Raw genomic sequence first — 23086 nt, 5'->3', positions numbered from 1 at the left:
CTGACTGCGCTCTAGGCACTGGCAGAAGCTGGAGGGCACAGAATACGTCTCACTGGTGTAATGTGCCTCTTTTACCTCACGGCACTTGCTTAATTTCAACAGGCTTAGTGTGTGGCATGCACAAATGCATCCCGTTCCGTGTCTCATGTGGGATAGACACAAATACGTATAAAGATTTACATACATGACCCCTCCTTCCCCATGTCTGCCAGCTCAGTCCCAAATTTCTTTGTATTCCCCTGAAGGCTTTATGCAGCTGCATCACTCTGCCTGCAGCTATTGTACCCCGTCTCCCCCTGTGGTTAAAACGAAGCAGACTTTAGAAACCACATTGAAAACCCTCCTGAGAAAACAAGTTGCCACTCAAAGTGATTTTTTCCTTCTCACCCTTGATACAGCTCCATGTTTCACATCCAAAAATAGTTGCGCTGCCACTGTGATCAGAATAGGTAGCTGTTGAATGTACTATTCACGGCCAATGTTTTTACTGACTTGTCTATCTATGTGTGTGTACAACAGTTGAGCCCGCGGAGGTGACACTGTTGGGTTCGTTCGTGGCCGTTGAGGGGCAGGACTTGAGTCTGAGCTGCTACGCCACCTCCAGTAATCCGCCTGTCCAGATTCGCTGGTGGCTGGGTTACAAGGAGCTCAACACCACTGTCGCAACTACGGAAGAGGTGGGACTACACGGCACACAATTAGCACAAGGCTGAAATCCATCTGTCTGAGCCGGTAGACAAGAACAAAAGAGACAGTGTACACAATGAGTTATAATTGGTGATCATGCTGGTCAGTTTCAAGAGAATACTGAAAAAAAGGTTATGTTTTTGTTTCTTTTTTTTGTGAAAACAAGGCAAAAGGCATAAAAGATAAAGTGCAAAAGCATTGCCCCTCAGTCAAGCTTGCCTTTAGGGTACCAACAAAACACTTTTAAAATGCCTCCCACTGAATTAAAACAATCTTCTGAATGAAATGTGACCTCACAGGAACCTTTTATAGATGAAAGAAAAACGGTATGACCATGAGCAGTGTGTCTGAATAGACCCGCTGCAGCTTCGCAAATGAATCAGCAGCTGATTTCCAAAAAGAGTATTCTGCTGCTCTTCTCCTCTTTTGTGTATGTTAATAAGATCAAAGTGAATAAAAGCTGACACAGAAGATGAGCGTTATTAAACAAGCTCTTTATTCATCTGGCAGCAGCATTTTCATTTGATCTTACACAAGGCACTCAGTGTGCTGTGTGTGAGCTTTAATGCATCTGAAACAGTGTGAGGTTAATGAAGACTGACGCCCCTGTCCAGTGTCTTTGTTAGTCTTTCTGACTGTGGCTTTTACAGTAATCACCACAATAATGGCTTTAATAACCAGATGTGCTGCACAGGCATGACCACTATCAGGCAGGTGAAAAATGGTGCTTTGCTCAATTTATAACCGTATGCAAAGCAGGAGAGTCAGATGAATATGCTTATTTATCACAGACCCTGCACAACATCAGTCATTATAGCAGCTAATTTGCCATCTGTATTCGCCAAGACAAACCAGTGTGGGTTGTTTTTCCTCTCTCCTAAGACTGAGAATGCCAGCGACCGAGGCTGTCTGTCCCCCCAACCGAACTGTCATGTGTGCGTTGTGTCTGCAGGGAGACAATGGTGGGATGACAACCATGTCCAACATGACCCACAGGGTCTCCCGGGAGGAGGATGGGCTCAAACTCACCTGTGAGGCTTTCAACAAGGGAACACACTTCTCCAAGACCCAGATCGCCACACTCAATGTCTATTGTGAGTAGGTCTACTTTCTTTAAACTGTTTTATTTTAGTAGACAATAACAAGCATAAAAATGTCACTCAAGGAGAATGAAATGTTGATTTGGTACCACTATTTTTTACATCTTATCAAAAACACATTCATCCTGGTTCAGGAGGGGTTCATAGTAATTACAACTCTGAATGTCAAGAAACACAAATAGGCAAATATAGCTCTTGACAAATATTATTCTTAACACAGAATGTGCAACTATTTTCCAGGCCGGTCATAATAATGATGATGGAAAATATTCTCTATAACTGGTATTGACTTCTGCTCTGGTCTGCTCAGAGCCGGCCCTGACCAATTTGGTCCCCTAGGCAAGTTTTTAGCTGGTGCCCCCTACCTCTTTTAAAATTATTTTTGTGTGCTTGCAAAGCGCGACCTGCTAGGTTCTTAAACAGTGTTATTTTTGTGCATACAGGATTGACATAGCTTCTTAACCTGCTTATAATATAGCTACCACATTGACCTTGATTGTGAGACACCCCCTTGTTTCAAGACTCCTTATTTTTTTTTTTTTACATTTTTTGAAGATCAAATCTTGTTTTTAGAAGAAAAAAAAATTAAATTTGACCAGAATGCAAAAGTAACACTTTGAAAATAATCTGATATATATATCTTTTAAATGGAATTGTCTTGTTTGAATGGCCAAAATAGAACCATACAGTAGGTTATACACAGTTCTTGGTTTACTTGGCCTCTTAACCCTCTGACAATGATGGTGGATCATCTGACTGGCCGTTGCGGGTTTCAGTTCAGACAGTGGACATACAGTGGTATCATATGAATCATGAAAGTGCGATGAATCATTTGATACCAACCAGGTCATGTTATCTTACTGGGAAAGGGGGTAAATATCGCTCCAAAGTTGAGCTGTCTTCATCGCAAGGTCCATGACAGCTCAGTGGAAAACAGCAGTGTTATGACCAGGCTGTTTGTGCCCCCTCCGTCACTTGTTGCCCTACACAACGTGTGATGAACGCGTGCCTAGCGGTGGTGCTGGGTCTGCTAAACATGTATGGTAACCAAAATTAACTAAAATTGTGAAAATATTCTACGAAATTTCCAACTCTTGTTGATCCTTTTATAACAGACCCCCCTCAAAAGGTGTGGCTCGATACTCCCCCTCAAGATGTCCCCCTTCGTTCAGGGACCACGGTCCGTCTCATCTGCTTCTCCACTGGAGGGAATCCCACTGGGACTCTGACTTGGTTCAAGGTTAGTGTGTACTGTCAGTGCATGTCACACTGTATGTGTGTTGAGTACATACACTTCTCTGTGTAATATCCTTCCTTCCTGTTTTAGAATGGAAAAGCTGTGACCGATGCACTGAGGCAGACGTCCTTCGATCGGGGTGTTGCTCGAGAGCTGGTCCTGGTCCTGGCGGCAAGTGACAACTTGGCCACCTACCGCTGCGATGCCACAAATAAAGCGAAGAAGACCATCTCTGCCCACGCTAAGCTCATGGTTCACTGTGAGTTAGACTGGAGCTCTAACGCATAAACAGCCTTACTCCATTCCTCAAGAATATTTTTATTGAATTTTTAAAAAAGTCAACAAAATATGCACAATATATTTTAAGCGCACAACAGGTATGTCACATTAACAGAGCCCATCTATGATAGAGGAGCACAACACACAATCAAGTCCCACCCATCCCTCACCCACACTAGCCCCATCTACAAGCTGGAATTCCATATATTCAAAGGGTTCTTTGTCCCTGGAGTAACACAGGAAGATGCTGGAAGTCGGGTTTTATAATTAGAAAAGAGAGGAAGGAAAATTGTGTGAACAAATAAAATAATAAAATAAGGGCTGTTTAGAAATTGATAACCTACACAGATTGTATTACTGTAAATCAACTGCGAGACACGAGACAAAAAGAGTGACGAAATAAGTCTTTAGATTGATTGAAAGTTCTGCAAGTATTTCAGGAAAGGTTCCCACATCTTTTGGGATTCATTGTTAAAAAATGAGTAGTGGATATTTATATTATTATTTTTTCTAATTTTAATACAAACAATGACAGTGACTGCAATGATAAATCAAACAAACAGACAAAACAAATAAATACAAAAAAGCGACAAATGCAGCAATAAAAAGATGGAAGGGGGCGGGTGTACAGAATATTACCACAAAAATGTAATAATACAGATTCTGTTCAAGCTTTTTCAAGAAAGGATATAATAAAGTTCCAGGGATCATCAAATCCATCAGCCCTATCATCATCTTGGAGAGTTAGAGCAGCCTGTTCCATTGATAGCAAGTTCATAAAGTCATTGCGCCAGTTCTCCATGCTAAAACACTTTGGTTTACGCTGTTCATTAAAATAATCCCCTTGGCTGTTAGAAAGGCCAGTGCTATACACACATGCACTGTGTACAAATTTTGGTTGTTAAATAGCCACTTTCACACCTAGTATGCAAGTTTCCGGACAAGGTTTGATATCTATATGAAGAAAACATGACAAGTTTTCACTAATCTCCGACCAAAACTGCTGAACAAGAGGACAGCACCACAACAACATCTACTTCACCACCATGCCAGCACAATTTGGATAATGTGTGATTAACTTTCTTCAATATGCAGGGTGTAATATGTATTATCTTTATTTGCAAAATCTTTGTATCTGTCACAATTTGATGTTTTAGTACTATTTTTAAGAGCTGCGTGCCATCGTGTTGTAGTTATGGGACGGCCCATGTCACATTCCCATTGAAGTTTAGTTTGGAAGTTGACGGATCTTTTGAAGACTTACACAGCACATGATTTCCCACAGCCACTGAGCGTGAGTGGGCGGGGCAGCATCTCTCCATCTTAGTAATACTGCACGCCAGGCCCAAAAAGAGAGGCGAAGGACAGTGTGCGGCATTTAATTGGAGGCACACGTCTTCCTCTCCAGTGATGCCGAAAAAGGGCAACCAGACAGTTGGGTTCTAGGTCAAAATTGAGGATTAGGGATAAAGTTTAGAAAACATCCCTCCAGTATTTTGCTTTACTGAGTGAAAAGCACAGCATCAGATAAAAGGATCATTTTGTACTCTTCTTCTTGATGTTGTCAGTGAGTTAAGATTGTGTTTTTTTTTGTGTTTGCTCCATGTTTCTCCAGTTCCAGCGTTAAGTATGAAGATCTCAACCAAACAGAAGGAGCTACGTCGGGGCCAGACGCTAACTCTGGAGTGCCAGTCGGGAAGCAGTAACCCCAGGGCCGACATCTCCTGGAGCTTGGGCGCACTCAGGTTTGGCAAGGCCCAGAGCAATGACAATGACACACGTTTAATAAGGGCATTTCCCTGCATCATTATATGGTTAATTTGGTGTCAGAATGAGTGTGAATGTTTATCCTGTTAAATGTGGCAATATTCCTGATTTGTTTGGTGAACTTGAACTCCCCTGTTGATTGGATTTGCTGGATACAATTTTGTGTGCCAGGTTCCAGGGAGTGGGGCAGCCGCCCAGGAGGGCTCCGTTTGGTGGTGTGTCAGTGCACAGTTCTCTCTCCATGAATCTGAGTTCACAGCATCACAAGCAGAGGGTCATTTGCCAGGCCTACAGTCCTGTGCTGGCGGAGGGGGCTAACACATTCTTCAAACTCAATGTGCTTTGTAAGTAGAGGGTGGAATCGCTTGTTCTTTTCTCGGTTTGTTTCCTTCTTTCGTCTTGGCGATTGACCAAGAGATGTGGTTTTGCATAAATTTTAAAACGATGCATAATGATGATCTATGATGGTGCAGATGTAAGCTGCTTTACTGGTTGTACTTTTGCACAGAAATGTCAGCGTATAGTATATGTTTTTTTTTGTTTTGTTTACTGGAAACCTTTTGTTGCGATTTGTGGGTCTGTTGAGCTCTGCGGCAGTGTGTCCTAATTGTGCATTTGCTTTGCTGCATGGCCATGTTTGTCTTTGATGCCATTTCACATGCAGCAGCCAGCCGCTGCTTCAAAGCTCGGTGCTGTGTATGAGCATGAAGGAATGTCACTGTGTGTTTGTGCGGAGCTGCAGTTGGACAACAGTACTGTCACTCGTCGTTTTAATGCCTGTCCCTCTCCCTCCCGCGTTGCCTTACTCCCCCACCGTCTAAGTATGTGAAGTTGGTTAGATCTAGAATTATTGGTGGGATGTCGACTTTTTACTGGTTTGACTCTCATTAGTGTCTCGTTCTGCTTTCATGCTCAACATGTTTTGTGTGTCTTTGTATTCTCTCTCGCTGGTTCTTGTCATTCTGTGTGCTGGAGTTTGTATTCATGCCTCTGTTCGTGTATTTTTTTGGTGTAAATCCAGAAACTTACTGTAGCTGAATTTTGTGTGCCGTTTTTATGTGACAGACCCGCCAGAGTTCAGCCCGGAGCAGCCAGCGCGGGTCCAGGTGGTGGAGGATGACATGGCAACCATCCCACTGCTGGTCTCAGCTAACCCAGAGGAGGTCTTCTGCATTTGGCTGCACCGCCGGGAGAAGCTGGTCAAAGGTGATCCGGGGCTGTGTGATGGCTCTATAAACCAGGTCCTAGTTGAGCTGAGCCAGCAAGTAAGCACTCAGCTCTGCCATTCAGGGTCTGAATAAAACATGGCAGGTTAGCCAGCATGGGACCCTGCCAAATGTGATTCTCATTATGGCTCTAATGTATGCAGTCTAAATGAGGTTTGCTGTCTCCCTGAATACAACACAACGGCTCCAAACCTGGCTTCTCCTCCAGGCCGGTGTCATCAGGGCCCTGCTGCACCCACTCTCTTTCCCTGTTAACTCTGTTAGCTCCATCGCGCGCAGCCCCCACCGTAATATGACTGTATCCTCAATGTGGAAACCCACCTATTACATTTTAACTGCCGTGGTACAAGAGGTGTCTCTCAAGCAGCCTATTGTTGGCTTGATGTGGGAATCCAGCCAGGCCAATCAATAATGCAGGATTAGATGTCACTTAGAGACCAGTGGCCAGAGGACACGCGGTTGATGAGCGTGTAATGAATACTTAATTTACCATTGTTTTTGCATGTGTGCGTGTGTATGTTTCTGCGTGTGTGTGTTTCCATGTGTTTTGGAAAGAGGGGGATCTGCGCTACCACTGGTCAGACGAGAACTCACTGGAGATCACGAATGTGACGAGGAGCGATGCCGGAGTTTACACGGTCGAGTGTTCAAATGATGAGGGTGTCAACCAAACCTCCATCACGCTGGACGTTCAGTGTAAGGACCTGCACACAGAGTATGCATGAGCAGACACATGTATGATGCATTTCAAGTTTTTATTACTGTACAAGTACAAATTTGGATACCCATACCTGTAGATTACTTTGCACATAGTAAAGATGGGTGGCAGCTGCACCGTAACAGTGACATAATGGTTTGTGTCCACAGCCTCCGTCCTTTCCACGCTTCCAATTCATTGTCTATGTAAGCAGCCGTGCAATGCATTGTGGTAGTGCGATTCGAGACACGGGTGTCACGTTGGCCGCTCCTCATTTGCATAAAGTTGAGGTCTAGATTACTTTATGCAAATCAGGGGCGTCTGGTGCGACTCGCCGCCTCTGGAAACTCCCGAGAAACTTTTAAACCAACCGTTGTCGATCTAAAATAAAGACAGATTCAGCAACTGCGTGGCTTATTTCTCACATTAAAATGTTTTCAGAAACACATTTGTGTGAAATATTTTCGTAATATAAGAAAACAATTTTTTTCCAAACGAGCCGCCGTGTTGGTTCCGGTTTGAAAGCTTGGGAGCATCAGCCCATGAGGGAAAGCGTTCGTCCAATCGGGTGCCTAGTGTCTAGTGGCAGCCCATCAAGCCTCCAATGATGGGAAGTGAGGCGATCCAAAAACGCCCCTATGGACACGTACCAGAAGACAAAATGGACAAAACATAAAAAAGAGACCTAAATGAGAGAAAATGTAGAAACGTTACTTTTTAGAAATAATTATTTTTTACCTTCTGCAATCCATTCATAATTAAATACTTTTTTTTTACCAGATTCTAATGTGCCAGATTTGCAGGTATACCTGTGAGCTCTGTGGGTCAAAAGTCAACCGCATCATTTATCTCTGTCGTATACTGTAGCCTTCTTCCTTTAAATACGGAGAATGGGCAGAATTTTTGTTGCATATGACTGTCCATTTTGTGCATTGGATTTGACTCTGTAGGCTTTTAACATGTTTTTGAACTTGTCTAAAGCTGCCAAGTATCAGAGCCGTCAGTGCATCCGCGCACACACACACACCGACACACCCAGACATCAGCATTGACTTTCAGCCCCTACCCAGCAAACATTCATTAGGCCTCCATGCAAGGCCGTGCATCTCCACTGCTGCCCCAGGCCCAGCCTCCAGCTCCAGGCCCTCTGCCCTGATACTGATGATTTAATAATGGAAGTGTTGAAAATGTAGGTCTGCCTGTTTCACCAAAGCCCATGGTACATGCCTAATGGATTCCGCCGTCCTGATCTGACTGGGCTTGACAGTTGTAGATATTCATTATGTATGGAGGATTGTAGTAGCTTTTATGGGTGGCAGTGTAGCCCACTTAACAATGTCGGTCTTGGTTAGCAGGCCAACATGGGTGGATCCCACCAACCCAGAGGTCTGCGTCTCTCTAGTGTCTCCCCACCACTGTTCAAGTGTGAACATAGGTTTAGACAAGTAGGCACTAATGGCCGTATTGTTGCAAGTACATGGCCCCCCTGGGAAGTATAAAAAGCTTGTGAGTTAGGGGCGAATAACGACAAGAAGAGGAGCCGTGCAGTCGGAAAGGAGAGAGGACTTAATGAAGAGAGGGGAAATGGTCAGTCTGTCATAGTCCATATGGGAATATGTGCTGTCAGCGGAGGGCCTTCTGGGTCAAATGACCAATTCTCAGTTTGGTTGCCGAAGCATCTGTAATCCTTCCAACATATAGAGAGGTTAATGGCATTGTATCTGAAACACAGAGGCCAATTACGACAGGGTTATGAACAAGTTCAAAGGCAAACAAGTGTCAGAGTAATTATAGCAATGTGGGCACGCCTGTGTAATGGAATGGCAAATGATTTGTCCCAAGTTGGCATGTTAACCTTTGGTCCTGCCTTAGCCTTGTCCCTTTTTCTTACTCTCAGATGCTCCCAGTGTCAAGGCAGAGAAAGACCCTGTGTTGGTGAACCTGGGGGAAACAGCAGACCTGATATGTGTGGCAGATGCCAACCCCATTATATCCGACATGTTCTCTTGGAAATGGCTGGTGAGAGCTTTAATACACAACACACACACACATACACAGAAATCCCCCCTGAATTATATTCCCTTTATCCGGTCTTGCTTTCTATTATTTTATCCATTCTCACCGTTTATCACTGGCCTTTCTAAATGCACAGATGCACCATATTTCACTGGCTCTAACTATCCTTCCACCCCACCTCTTCCTGCTCCGCACACAGCCCAAATCCAGAAAAATAGCTTTCATTACTGCTGCGTGACTAAAGGGCACATTCGTCAATGTGGCGTGGTCTCTGTATCTACTGATGCCTTCTCCGGTCTAACCCGCCCCCTGGCAGTACTGCGTGTCCCGCTTTCAACCTGCGCAGCCCCTCCCTTTTCTCTTTCCCTGTGGCTCTCCAACCCTTGGCATTATCTTTCTCTGTCCTCAGAGCTCGTTCCCCCGACGCCCTTCCCATCCTCACCTCAAGCCCTGATGGTTTCCTGCTTCCAACTCTCCCTCACTGTCTAACCTGCCTGCCTTGCTCTCGCTCCCCCCCCCCATCCCCCTACTCCAGCCCTCACCTAGGAGGAGGGGAGTGTGCTTTGAGGGATAGCTGCTGTCTGCCGTTTATTCCCCCTCACTTTGTCTTCCACAGGGAGAAGGGGAGGTGGAGATGGAACAGCAGACCCAGGAAGACGAATCTGGCCTTCTGACAATCCATGATGTGACTCGGGCTCATGCTGGTCTTTACCAGTGCACGGCCAATAACGGCATAGCATCCCGTGCCACTGCAGATGTGCAGCTGGTAGTGCAATGTGAGTTTGTAGTATTTATTCTCAGTGTCAAGAGGGGAACAAAACTGAGATTTACATGCACATGTGTTTGTACTTGTCAACAAATACACGTGTACATTTACTTCTGTATTGTGGCTGATTTTCTGCGTGAATGCTCATCTCGTCTTTGTGAAGTCAAACCAGAGCTGCAGAAAGGAGCCCAATGGAGTAAGGTAGCAAGCAGAGGGGATGGCACCACTACAGCTGAGGTGGTGTGTCAGGCAGAGGGTATTCCTCGTGTCGACTTCTCTTGGGAAAGAAATGGTGTACGCATGGACTTTGCAAACCCCAGGTCAGCACCATTATTCTGTTTCAAATTCTTTTCTTGACATTCTTTTCACTATTAACTTCGGTGCTACTGTCAGCATTTGGTTACATATTGATGAATCCTCACAATTAGATTAGGTTTTACCCTAATATAATATATTCCTTTCGCCATGTCTTGCCATTTCACCACTAAATCCAGATTTAGTGCATTTTATACCTCGCTTTTCACTATGCAAATACCTGTTTAATGCTTCTTTGATGTGTGAAATTGGGTGACTTAGTGCAATCTGCAGGACATCACAATCCCTGCTGTCTGCCTGCTCAGGATTTATCTCTCTTTCTGTGTGTGTGTGTGTGTATGTGCTGCAGGTATGAGGAGCGGACCGTGAGGGAGGGCTACTTCCACACCAGCACAGTTGGAGTTGTAAATGTGAGTGCAGCTCTGGACTATGCTGTCTTCAGCTGCACTGCTCGCAACTCACTTGGGGAAGACACGCTAGACATCCAGCTCGTCAGCACAAGTACTGTATCTATGCACATTTGTGGGTTCTGTGTGGAGGGGTGTGTGTGTGTCTCTGGGTGACTGAGGTTGTCCTGCAAAAACCAACCTCTAATTCGTCAACATTTCATGAACTAAGAAGAAGAAACCATTCTCAGTGTTTAGCAATGCAGTTTTCAGATTATTCAATGGGTCTTTTAAATGGTTTGTTTATTTGGCTTCAGATGTGGGAGAATTTTTTCTCATTCCATGAAGGAACACTTGATCCTTCAGTTTAGTTTTAAAATCACCAAATTCAGGGACACAGTTTTCCTTGGGCATCAACGATATGTTAAATATGCATCAACTTTTTTGTTGTTTTGGAGACTATCTTGCAATTGGATCACACCAGCCGTGATGCCGAATCGGGCCGGGGGCATAAAGTGTGTGTGGGGGGGAATAGCCCCTTTCCCACTTCATACCGCCTACGTACGGCGCCCTTGCTCGGACCAAACAGATCTTCGAATTCGGTCTTCATTTTGATCTTAACTAAAAACCTATAAAGTTTCATGGGTTAAAAGGGGCCATGGGCATAGAGTGTTATTTCTTGCTGTAAAGCATTTTAACACATACTCCCTCATTTTTGGAGCCTGCCTCAAGTGGCCATTCGAAGAACTGATCTAAAAACCATCGGCAATCTAAAAACCGTCAGCAGCTTTTCCCACCAAACAAGCAGAGTGTACGCTACCAGCCCATCATGAAATGGCAGAGAGCCTAATTCAAGGAGTGGATTGTGAAAAAAGTCAAGCATCTAGTGATGAAAAGGCCCAGATAGAGTCAGCGGACTAAACCAGAGCTACAGGACGAGTGTATGTTGGATAGTGTAGACGTGTACAATAGTCTGCCAAAGCAACTCGCTAAACCTACCGTAATGTATGTCAAGCCTGTGTTGCTATCAGTATTGTTAGAGTCTCTCTGCTCCCTAGTGGTCAAAAATCACCTAATGCATCTTTAAATGAATGGCAAATGATCAAAGTCAGTAGTTAGAGCACACAACATGTAGGGATTATGCATATCACGTACTTGGCAATGGAGCACAAACTATTCCTTTGGTTCTAATTTGGCAGCCTCTCAAAATAATTGTGTCTGTGCTGCTTTGTCCAAGGTTTATCAGCCTTTTCCAGCAACATTACAATAGTGTTGGGAGGGCTATTGAACATGCAGGATTCAGTAAACTGGAGAGAGCTGTTGCTCCTGAGTGTTAGCCCTTTAAGGAACTTATTCCATTCCTCTATCTCTACCTTATCATTTAGCCTACAGCAGTACTTCACTTCTCCCTCAGATAATGCTGCAGTGATATGCTTTGCTCTCCCGGCGTGCTTAGACTTTTCTGCCTCCGAGCTACCAGTGTATCCCTGCACCACCGCCATTATCAACACAGTCCTGCTCTCAGCGAAGGCCCACAGCCATCATTGGACACATTTAATGTTTACTTCTATAAAAACCATAAAATACAATCCAATATTGGCCCTGTTTCTCCCCAGTCATTTTGTTAGTGCTGTGAATATTCAGAATTAATCTGACGCAGTGATAATACATTTTATATGCTTCCTTATCATTTTAGAGCTCGAGAGGAAGAGAGGGGCTTTTTTTTTTCTCTCAGCATGGTGCTTTTTGGATTTGAAGGAGACGAGATCAGAATTAGGCTGACCTCTTCGCCCTGGAATCTTTTGAGTCGAGCTGATAGTGGGAATTATTTACTCTGCAAACTGGGCTGCAGCCTGGAGCCAGAGACGAGTAGAGCATCCCCTTCTTACGTTGCTGCTCGACTATCTCTCCTCCTCCTCCTCCTCTCCTTGACTATCTCTCCTTCTGCCCCTAAAACCACCCTTCTTTTTTTTTCCATGCTCCAAATGCAAAGTAATCCACTTTCCCTTCGCTACCCTGACTGAAGCAGTGCCTCGTGTCAGACTGAAGGCCTGGTTAGCCTCCTTTGATCTTTATTCACAATATTGATAATAATCAAGAGGCTTCATCCTTCATTGCACGACTTTGGTTGGATAAATTGGACAAATCAGCCACTTTGTTCTGAGAGGGATCAAGCCATGGCTCTGCCCATGTTTCCTGATCGTTCATACAGCAAAGCACAACCTTAAAGCTGCTGTCAGGAACTTTTAGCAAATATGATAAAAAGTTATTTTTTATAAAACTGTCAGTATATCCTTACAGTAGTGCATGCCTTCTCCTAGTGCTCCTACTGGCATTTGCAATTTTTCTCCGCACCAAAACCAAAACAACCAATCAGAGCCGAGCTGGAGCCAAACAGTCTCTGGGCAGCTGTCAATCACTGCTCGCGAAATTTTTGAACACCGATCAAACGGTCAAACTAGGCAGAACTGATCAAATATGAATCAATATTCTGTTACTGTAAGGCCTATTTCTCTCCTCTAATATTTTTAGAAACATATTTACTTATAATGTACTGTTAAGCTGTAACAAAGATCCTCCGTAACAAAGAGGACGCATTACATGCTCCGCCAATGGTTTGAAATGGTATACCTGTCTCCTAAGTGGGCTTGGTCATGGCGTGTTCACCTCTCCTCCCCATCCCTCCTCGTTTGGTATGTTGTGAACATCGTGTGTATTCATATTGTCTTTTGCTAACATTAGATATTTACACAGTTTATCAGCCATATTTATCATTACAAAAATGTGTTAGGTAGGGCGTAAGCGAACGTTAGTTTCCAGATCTGGAGTGTGATGCTGAGAGAGAGAAAGGTCTCGGACAAAGTAAATTTTCTCCTGATTTGTCCGACTGAAAAATGCCATTTTAGTGTCAGAATGTTGGAAAGACATGTGGCTTGTGAAAAATGGCTCCCATTTTGGTGACTAACGAATTGGTCATAATCTGTGTTTACGTTCACTTCTTCCATTGGAGTTAATAGATGCAGGACATGCCGCTAGTCTCCTAAAGGGGCGGGGGCAGTGGCGAAACTCAGGTGACACAGATACAGGAAACTGACTGTCAGTGTGCCGTCTCCTTACTGAACTGTCTCTGGCTATTAAATGAGAAAATTTGTAACATAGCAGCCATGTTGAAAACAGTCGAGCCAAAACCAAGCACCGCGCACCGGCCGTAGCAAACTACTTTGACAGTTTGATCGGAATTTGCAAGCAGTGATTGACAGCTGCTGCAGAGACCCCTCGTCTATGATTGGTTGTTTTTCTTCGGTGCTGTGAAATCTGCAAATGCCATCAGGAGCACAGGAGGACACAGAGGAACATGCTTTTTTTTTTTTTTTTTACAGATTATCTGTCTCATGCACTACTATCAGGATATAGTGACCGTTTTATAAAAATAACTTTTTTTTATCATCTTTGCTCAAAGTGACAAACTGCAGCTTTAAGAAAAAGCAGATGAGGAGTGATATGCTGTTAGAAATGCAAAGCTGTTGCTGTCAAATAGATGTTCTTCGGAAGCCTTTGGAATAAACTATGATTAAGAAGAGATATAGAGGCTCACTGACATGTTTTGACCGTGGTGATCATCCCTCCTTCCTGATTCAATTTTGATTCACTCTTTTCCGTTATTTACCATCAGCACTTACTATCAATTTCCTTCATTAGAACTTCCAGACTTAAAATACTGTAGTAGTTCCACACACACAAATCCGTCATTTTGCTCTGAGGTAAACAGTAATTACTGGTCCTTCTGATACACATATCTAATAATAAGAATAATTGTGTTTTCAAACACAATTGTATGACCAAAGGGAAAAGCGAGAATATCTCAAATCATTTTTCCATTTCTATCAAGAAGAACATCAGCTCTGCACTCTCTTTTAGTAATATCAATTTGTCTATTTATAACCGCTCCTAAGCAGAGAGGGAGGCCGTAGGGGAGGCACGATCGTATGGGCCAGCAGAGCCTCAGGTGTTATTTCAGACAGCAGATATAATCACTTGACTATCTCATGGCATACATCTCCATTTCTCAGCACCTAAAGCCTTTTCAAATAGCCACCTGTCGAGTGAAGGTGTTCTGCTCTTCTCACAAAATCGAGAGCACATTTGCTTTTTTTTTCCCCCACATTTCTTCTTTTTCTCTCGCCCACAGATCACCCAGATCCTCCTTCGTCGTTTCGTCAAGTCGCCGTCTCCCACGACTCGGTCACGCTGGAGTGGATCCCCGGCTTCGATGGGGGTTTGCGGCAAAGATTCCGCGTGAGGTGAGATGTCAAGAAAGGATGTTGGTTTAAATGAACAATGTGTAGGATCTGGCGGTATCTAGCAGTGAGGTTGCAGATTATAACTTCTCCCGTGTGCCAAGCGTGTAGGATAAACGGCTCATTCTGAGGTAACGAAAACACGACGATTCTTATTTTCAGACGATTATACACTAAAGGAAACATACTTATTAATATTTCAATCAGGAGAGACTCGTATGAATTGAATGGTGATTTATTACAAAGTGCACAAATTTAGGAATAGTAACAGTCTTTGGCAATTTAGACCCAATGTGACATAATAAGGGGGAAGTGATGCCGTAGTTGGATTTAGGATTATTCCCCCCGGGTCTAGACGATTGATGCAGATCCGATGAATGAAGTGGAGCAGGATTGCTCTGATGTGATGAATCTGGTGGTGGAGTGTCGCATCAGTTTGTGCTGATACTGACACTGAAAACAGCATAGAGGAGAAACGTTTTTTAAACTTTTGACAGCAACAATGTGATTGGCTTAGGGAGATATGGCAAGATCTGATTGGTCACTGAAAAGAGAGACGCCCATAATCAGCTGGAATAGTAATAGCCCATGAGAGAGAGACCCAGAATGAATGAGAATGAATGGGATTGCACGCCTAGTCTTCCTGAAGCTTCATTATATTCCACACTGGTCCTCTAAGAATGACACCCTTTCATAATAAAAGAATTGTACCTGACGGTGCCTTTTGGTTGACAGATACCGTTGGGATCAGTCGGCCAGTTTCCTGTACATAGACGTTTTTCCTCCCGGAGCAACAACCTTCACCGTCACCGGCCTGCAGCGTGTCACCACCTACAACTTCTCTGTCAATGCCCTCAATGCAATGGGAGAGGGTGGCTATGCTGACAACAATGCAGTACTGACCATCACCACCGAGGGTCAGTTTGGAGTAACCCCAGCTTGACACTGACAGGACTCTACTGTACAACCATCTGATAATACATAAGTTTATTATGCTTAGAAATGTGGCATGTAAGTTTCTGTTATTCCCTTTCTTTCTCTTCAGAGAGGCCCGACCTAGAAGAAGACCCACCAGATGATGACTCAGCCTCACCGAGTACGTCTTTTATCACAACTCCCTGCGAAAGCTCTTAAGGGCAGTTGGAAATTGCTGTTTGCACAGCAGCAAGCTTCATTTGGCTAAATCATGTTAATGTATGCACCTCCAAGGCTGTTAATGTTTGCTCTACGAGAGTAGCAGTTGTCATGGCGCCCGCCCGTACTTTTTCCCGCTCTGCTTGTCTTTAATCAATGAAGACAATTGAATGAGAGGTTGGGTCTGTCCCAGTCAGTTTTTATCTTCCCACATTTCCATATTACTTCCTCTTTAACTTTCATGGCTATGCTTTGAGATAATGTTTCTAATGTTTAGGTGCGAGTGGACTGCCGGCCTATTTGACAGCTGTGCTCACGGCTGTGTTTGGAGTCCTGCTGGTGTTTAATTCACTGGGTTGCTTCTTTGGATTGAGGTGGAAAAAGAGGCGAGGCCAGACAGGTAACCGTAATGATCTTTTCATCTGTGGATGTGAAAGTGTTTCCTCCATCACTTTCTGGCATTATAATGTCCCGATTCCTCAACAGAACTCTAAAGCGATTACTCCAGAACCATGATGCAATTGTCAGCTCAGCCTCTCTCTCTCTCTCTCTCTCTCTCTCTCTCGTCATCTCTCCGTGTCCCTCTTTCTATCCGTCTATCCTGTCTCCTCTCCTCCTGCTTATTCTCTAAGCCCTCTACCTCCTGCCACATTCATCCTTCAAAGCTGTCACTTCTGCGTTTCGTCCATATCTTTTATCTCATTTGCTAGCGTTATGTCCCCTCTCCATCTCTCCTTCTGTCTCTTCCTATTTGTTCTTTGGTCGAACTGTCAGGTTCTCGCCTCTCTAGCTTTTATTTTTCACTCCTCACCTTCCTCTGCCCTCTGGTTTTTACATATAGATTTTCGCAGCTTACTTCGTCTTTCGTTCACTCTCACTCTCTCTGGCCCTTTTATTGCCCTGATCAATTTTGGTGCTTATGAGATGATGCTCCTCTCTTCAAGTTCTAATTTCCTAACACTAAGCCTCTTTCCTCCTGATTCTGTTCCCCCTGCAGGGGGTAGAGGAGGCAGCGTGTTGGATGGAAAGAAGAATGAAGAGGAGGGGTAAGTTAAGGCCCTGCAGGAAAAGTAATAAAGAGACACACATCCAATCCACTCTAAGACGTCTGAATCCTGGTCCACTGGCTGACCCAGCTACTAAAAAAGCCAGGCGGGCAAAACAACAAGCCTCTGTCAATATCCATTCAGATTAGTGTCTTCAAAGTTGCACCACAATCCTGTAATAAACCTGTACATGCACCACACTGTTATTAAGAACTTAAGGCATGTAGTAAAAAAAGAAAAGGTGCGCTATGTGTGCTGAGTGTTTTGCATCTTTGGTAGTTGATATTGGGGATTAAGAGTTGTTGGGAAATGAATCAAGAAAGTGAAAGTAGAATCTGATTCCTTCACGCAGGTCCAGTCAGTCAACTGTAAGCAACACCAATAAGTACGAGAGCAGAGAAAAGATCAACGCCACAGCCCAGCGCACCCTCCTCATCGACTCTGGATCTGAAACAGACAGCAACGTCTACGAGAGCTATGCAGCGGTACGGACGGGAGAGAGAGAGGAGGAGGAAGAAAGGGAAGAGCGGGATGAGAGGAAGAGAAAAGGGCCGCTGAGGAGAAAATATGCAGAGACACAGAGAGGGCTGAGTAAACAGATGAGGGGAGGAAAGAGGTTAGGCAGGGGGTGATGAAATCTGGCAGATGAGGAAGTGGAGAATTCAGCCATAACAAGGAAAATGGATAGATAAACTAATGAAACCTTTAGCTGTGCATAGAGATGGAACGCAGATCAATACCTCACAATTAGCATTCAAAATGCGCATCGATCTCGGAGAAATTATCATTTCGTACTTTAAAAAGGCCAACAAGGATTTGAACCTTGAAGAAAACTGTTGAGCGAGGTAGAAGAAAACAGATAGCACTGTGCTGTCAGGATGGGTTATAATGAAACCTCAAATCCCCACGGAGGCAGGCTTTATTTTTCCCCTCATTTAAGAAAGTACATACCTGTAAGAGTTGGTTCAGCCACATTACCAAAAAAAACATATTTTCCCTCCTTCCTGGAGTGGTATCTGGCCTTGAGAACAGATCATTTTGAGATATCTGCCCTTCGGATTTCTGCCTGCACCACAATATAATAGAGGTTCTCCTCATAGTATTGAAAACAACCACCTCTCAGGTAACACTTTATAATAATCATCAATTAACGGTAAATTGATAGTTGATTAAACTTTAGTATAGCATTAGTTATTTTACTGTTAACAAACAATGACATGATAATTAATAATGCTTACTAATTATTTGTGATGCTATAATTTATGATATTTTAACAGTTTATTGTTGCACACATTATAACATTTTATATACTATATTAAAGGTCTGATCGATAACATTTTTATGTAGACAAATATTTATAAAAGAAAAAAACGAAAAAAACACCCACATAGCCTTTAGAAAGGTGCCGAGGAAAAGTATGGCTTTTCTTTAAAAATATTATGAATGTGAATTAATCATTATAAAAGTTTTTGGCGGGTCCAAAATTAATGTTTTGTTTATCTCTGTGGAAGATATCCAACGTTTGGTTCCCACTTCTAACAAAGCTTGTGAGCCAATAGTAAAACGACGTTAGTATCACGTGGTATCTCTGGGTCGTCAGTTAGTGTGGAAAAAACGGATAAATGGCTGAGATTGACAGTACGTGCCTGACAATGACTTGTTGTGAAGTAAATGCAGTGGAATGGAGGAGGTAGAATGTGACATCTAATGGCTGAATGTTATCAATAGCACCTTTAAGTATTAAAGGTGTTAATGTTAATAAAGAGTTTGTAAACCATCTATACAAATTATTTGGATGACTATTGTAAAGTTGCAACTGATTAATATATATTCATTTATATATTTTTATTTATTTATATAATGCCTTGTTAAATTATTAATAAATACTTTTTAAAGTATCTTTAAACATTATTTAGATAGATAGTCGATACTTTGTCAATGGTAAATAATTGTTTTCTGGTCCATCTACCTATGTCATGTTTATAGAGGTTTCACAAATGATTTCTTAAAGGTTTACAAATGATTAATCATTAACAAATACTTAATATAGTATATCAAATCTTGTGTGCAACTTTAAACAGTTAATAAATAGTTTTTAATGTAATTGTTTTCGTCTCTTAAAATAATTATTTCATATTACACAAACTAATACTAAATTAACATACATTATAGCATTAATAATATGTAGTAAACATCTCATTGTTAAAATTATAAAATAACTTAACTAAGTGTCATTTTCTAAATCCCCATTAGTCTGGATGTTCCACTTCCCTGTCAAACGTTTTCATAAGGACTTTATCTGCCGTCTTCTTCAGTAGTTCCTCTTCAAACTGTTCACAGCAAGTCTATTCACCTCTGTAGTATTGGAGAGGAGGCAGACATCCACCATGGGATATCTCGAAGATGGATGTACAGTATAAAGCAAGGCAAATAAAAGAAACCAAATTTTTCTAGAGGCTAGTGAGAAACCCTCCAAGAGTTCACTGCACCACCCCTTTGTACTGATGCAACACATGTGGTTTTGCCATTTACCTGAAGTCAAAGCTGATCTGATGCTATCTCTTCTGTTTCAGGAAAGTACCCATTATTATTACCCCACCGCCGGTGACTACAGGCCGCCTTTCAGTCCTCTCCCTGAGGAAACGCGTAGGCTCGGTGAGACACAAATAAACCTCAAAGTAAACATGGCAACAATAAACACCTCATCTCGAAAATATGATGTAGTCCGAGCCAATCGGGCGCTGAATCTGTCCTTGTTTGACCTTGTGGAGAACTGGAGTATTTTCTGATACATCTTGAATGTTCGCCATGAGCAATTATTCATGTTTTGTGTATGCATTTCCATGTGCTCTTCAAGATGTCACAAACCTCCCTGTGGACACTCGCAGCCATCTGTATGAGGACGTAAGAGACGGCGATCTGTACCAGGACATCCTGGCTTCCCCTCTTCCTTCCCCTCCGTCCTTGTTTGACCACAGATTGCCTCATCAAGGGAATGAGTGGAGATCTCCGTCCTACCCTCAGGTCTGTACAAACAAAACCCCAACCTACAGCATGATGAGAGCTCTTATTTGATATATTATTTACATTTGCTGATGTCACCATTCGGCTGAAAAATAAATCTATTATAAAGGTAGAGGATGTGCAATCGCTTTATCACGTATGTACTGTAATGGTAACTGAGATGCAATCTGTCTCTCAGCAGGCTGCGGAGAGAGTGAGGGATGTTCAACAACCGGGGAGAGATTCTGATCTTCCTTTTGAACTACGAGGTGAATTAGTCTAGAATGAGACGGTCAGAGCAGACAAATTTGCTCCGACAGGGCTCGTGATTCAACAGTAGTCATTGAGTACAGTGTTGTATAGCAGATATTGAATAGTGACATTGAATGTAACTGTCACCAGAGTATAATGGAGCTGGAATGCTTGATGTAAAATGTCAGAATACAGTATTTCACTTTGAATTTTTTCTGTGTATATTGTTAACATTGAGTGTTTTACTGGGACTGTTGACCTACGGTAGGGTATGACAAACTGAAGAAGCTGAACTGAAGTGAGTAGAATGGCAGAATGATTTGAAAAAATATTTGAAAGTCTCAAGCCATGCAATCAAGAAGGTCAAAATGTTACCGTGTATGCTTTTTCTTTCAAAGCTGCAGTTGGTAACTTTGAGCAAATATGATAAAAAAGTTATTTTTACTGTCACTATATCCTGACAGTAGTGCATGAGACAGATAATCTGAAAAAAAAATCATGTGCCTCTGTGTCCTGCGGTGCTGCTAATGGCATTTGCAAGATTTCACAGCGTCCGAAGGAGAGCTGGAGCTGCAGCCTGCCGCCTCTGAGCAGCTGTCAATCACTAGTGAACTCCGATCAAACGGTCAAACTAGGCAGCGCTGATCAAATATGAATCAATATTCTGTTTCTGTAATGCCAATTTCTCACCTCATATGTTTTCAGAAACATCATGTAGTGTACTGTTTAGCTGTAAAATGAGCCGCATCGCCCTGTCAGGGGTTTATTTCACAACAATGACCGGCTCGCTGTACATTATCCTTTACTTCATATCTGCTTAAAGTTACCAACTGCTGCTTTAACACAGACCAGCCAACAGCTTCTTTTCTTATCCCTCTGTGATCTTACTCCTCCCTCGTCCTCGCTTTGTTCTTTCACCTTTACCCTCCTTCTCTGAGCCAAGTCACGGTCACTACCCACAGTCCCCCCCGCCACCTTCTCTGGCCTGCAGGTAGACATGAATCAGTCAGTTAGAGACAAAAATGGAGTGACAACGCTGCGGTTGGCGCTGAGGCAGAAGCAGCACAGACTCACAGTGCCACCCTAGCACACAGCATCCTGTTTGACCCATCCAATGTCAACATTTTCAGATGCAGATGAGAACCTGACGACGGTGGCCTGTCCCTTCCCTCTCTGATACAAAGAGTTTCACAGTTAGTCCGTGGGAATCCCTACAATGGGATAGTACTGAGTGGTATTTAGCATGGTTATGTCTTCAGGAGGTAAAGCCATATCTAGGGCTAGACTCTAATCCTGTTTTCTCTCGGATTGAAGTTCAGCTCACAGCATCAGTGAGAGAGAGAGAGTCCATGCAGGGAATTTGTCTCACTGAGTGGACAGTCAAAGAGAGATTGAGTCAGGAAGAGAGGGTTAGGCTAAGCTGCTACTGAGGCTACTGCTACACAAAAATATCTACTCGCCTTCTCCTTTGGTTTCCATTATTGTTTTAAGAAAAGCAGGTCACTGTGTAGCGTTACACCACAGCCTACAGTATGCAATAATTATATTTATTTATATATATATAACCAAAGTTGCTTTACCCAAGACCGCAAATTAAAATCAACAAATTATAAAATCCAATATAAAATCTAATAAAATGGATAAGACTTTATAACAAGATAAAACCATTTATACTGTAGTAGCTGTGTAATATAACATAACAGAGCTAAAAAAAAAGACAATTTAAGTAAAATGCAGCCATGCTAGCAGCTCTGTGAAGCTGTACTTAAAGGTACAATGTGTAGGAATTGGTGGCATCTTGTGGTGCGGTTGCAGATTGCAAACAGCTGAAACTTCACCCATGTGCCAAGTATGTAGGAGAACTAGTGGCCAAGTAAAATAAGGATAAGCTTTCTGGTAAGAGCTGTTTAAGTAGAGATTTCAAAAGATGTTACTGACTCAGCCATCCGTATTTCTTCAGGCAGGTCATTCGAGAGGCTCCAGGCCTTGAATATATATAGTACATCTGGCCAATATAAGCTGCTGACTCGTTCTACTCGTTCTACACGCCAGCCTGAGAACCCACTGAACATATGCAAAAATAAAAAGGTGTGTTCCTGTATTATAGTAACAAGGTATGAGTGCTATTTGTGTAACTTCCTCTGTTAGTGTTCCCTGTGCAGAGATAAAAAACTTCCTCAAAGTTTCCATGGCTCTTTTAGGCTCCCACTGCTTGTAAAATACACAAATAGTGACTGGGCTTGTTTTGTATCTGTACAAAGAGCCGTTGTGCATGCATCCTGGTTCTGCTTTCAGCTTCTGCTTTTCCCTCGAGCGCGATTCGTCACACTAGTCTCATGAGTACACACACAGAAACACAGAAACACAGCCCAGGCAACACATAGTCTAATGAGACACACATATAAAGAAAAAAGTGTGTAATCTTAATTTATTATGTCCACTTATTTTTCTTCATCCCTGGCCGAATGATGGTCTAACTCTCCAACTGATGCTTCACAAAATCACAAAAACAATATAGTGCGACCACACTGGGAACACACTGTAAGAGCTACGGAGAAAACAAACAAAAACAAAATGTTACCATTTTTATCTTTACACAAATGACAAGCTCTGATAGAGTGCTACATATGAGCATATTTAACTTTAAATGAACTTATTAGTCCTCCTTTAAACCTTTAATCACATGTAAAATGTGGTTGTAATGCAGAATTCACACCTGGCAGGTAGAGCCAACATGGCATCTTTGCTAGCTTACACACACACACACACACACAAACACACTTTTTAACTCTTTTAAACTAAGTAAAAACTCTGAAATTACAATAAAAAGTCACTTATTTTCAATCATAGTAAGAAACGAAGCATAGACAGACATTG

At 42.8% G+C, this 23086-nt stretch overlaps 1 protein-coding gene across 3 annotated transcripts in view; it reads left to right on the top strand.

Annotated features, from left to right (window-relative positions):
• The window catches only part of nphs1 (NPHS1 adhesion molecule, nephrin), a 49439-nt gene extending 26948 nt beyond the window's left edge, over positions 1–22491 (top strand). For 2 of the 3 annotated variants that reach the window (XM_074654021.1, XM_074654019.1), the window contains 21 exons: positions 520–677; positions 1640–1781; positions 2903–3027; positions 3115–3283; positions 4919–5048; positions 5242–5414; positions 6136–6276; positions 6852–6992; positions 8891–9012; positions 9626–9785; positions 9939–10095; positions 10440–10591; positions 14666–14777; positions 15510–15691; positions 15820–15870; positions 16186–16308; positions 16906–16954; positions 17307–17439; positions 19528–19609; positions 19812–19978; positions 20157–22491. In XM_074654021.1, the coding sequence (XP_074510122.1) occupies positions 520–677; positions 1640–1781; positions 2903–3027; positions 3115–3283; positions 4919–5048; positions 5242–5414; positions 6136–6276; positions 6852–6992; positions 8891–9012; positions 9626–9785; positions 9939–10095; positions 10440–10591; positions 14666–14777; positions 15510–15691; positions 15820–15870; positions 16186–16308; positions 16906–16954; positions 17307–17439; positions 19528–19609; positions 19812–19978; positions 20157–20240 (2753 nt within the window). In that variant the 3' untranslated portion in view covers positions 20241–22491. The remainder of the gene's footprint in view (positions 1–519; positions 678–1639; positions 1782–2902; positions 3028–3114; positions 3284–4918; positions 5049–5241; positions 5415–6135; positions 6277–6851; positions 6993–8890; positions 9013–9625; positions 9786–9938; positions 10096–10439; positions 10592–14665; positions 14778–15509; positions 15692–15819; positions 15871–16185; positions 16309–16905; positions 16955–17306; positions 17440–19527; positions 19610–19811; positions 19979–20156) is intronic. The other variant, XM_074654020.1, reaches the window with a different exon arrangement.
• Positions 22492–23086: the final 595 nt, after the last annotated feature.

The sequence above is a fragment of the Sebastes fasciatus genome, chromosome 12, assembly GCF_043250625.1.
Source record: "Sebastes fasciatus isolate fSebFas1 chromosome 12, fSebFas1.pri, whole genome shotgun sequence".
Classification (NCBI taxonomy): domain Eukaryota; kingdom Metazoa; phylum Chordata; class Actinopteri; order Perciformes; family Sebastidae; genus Sebastes; species Sebastes fasciatus.
This window is presented reverse-complemented; position numbering and strand designations above follow the sequence as displayed.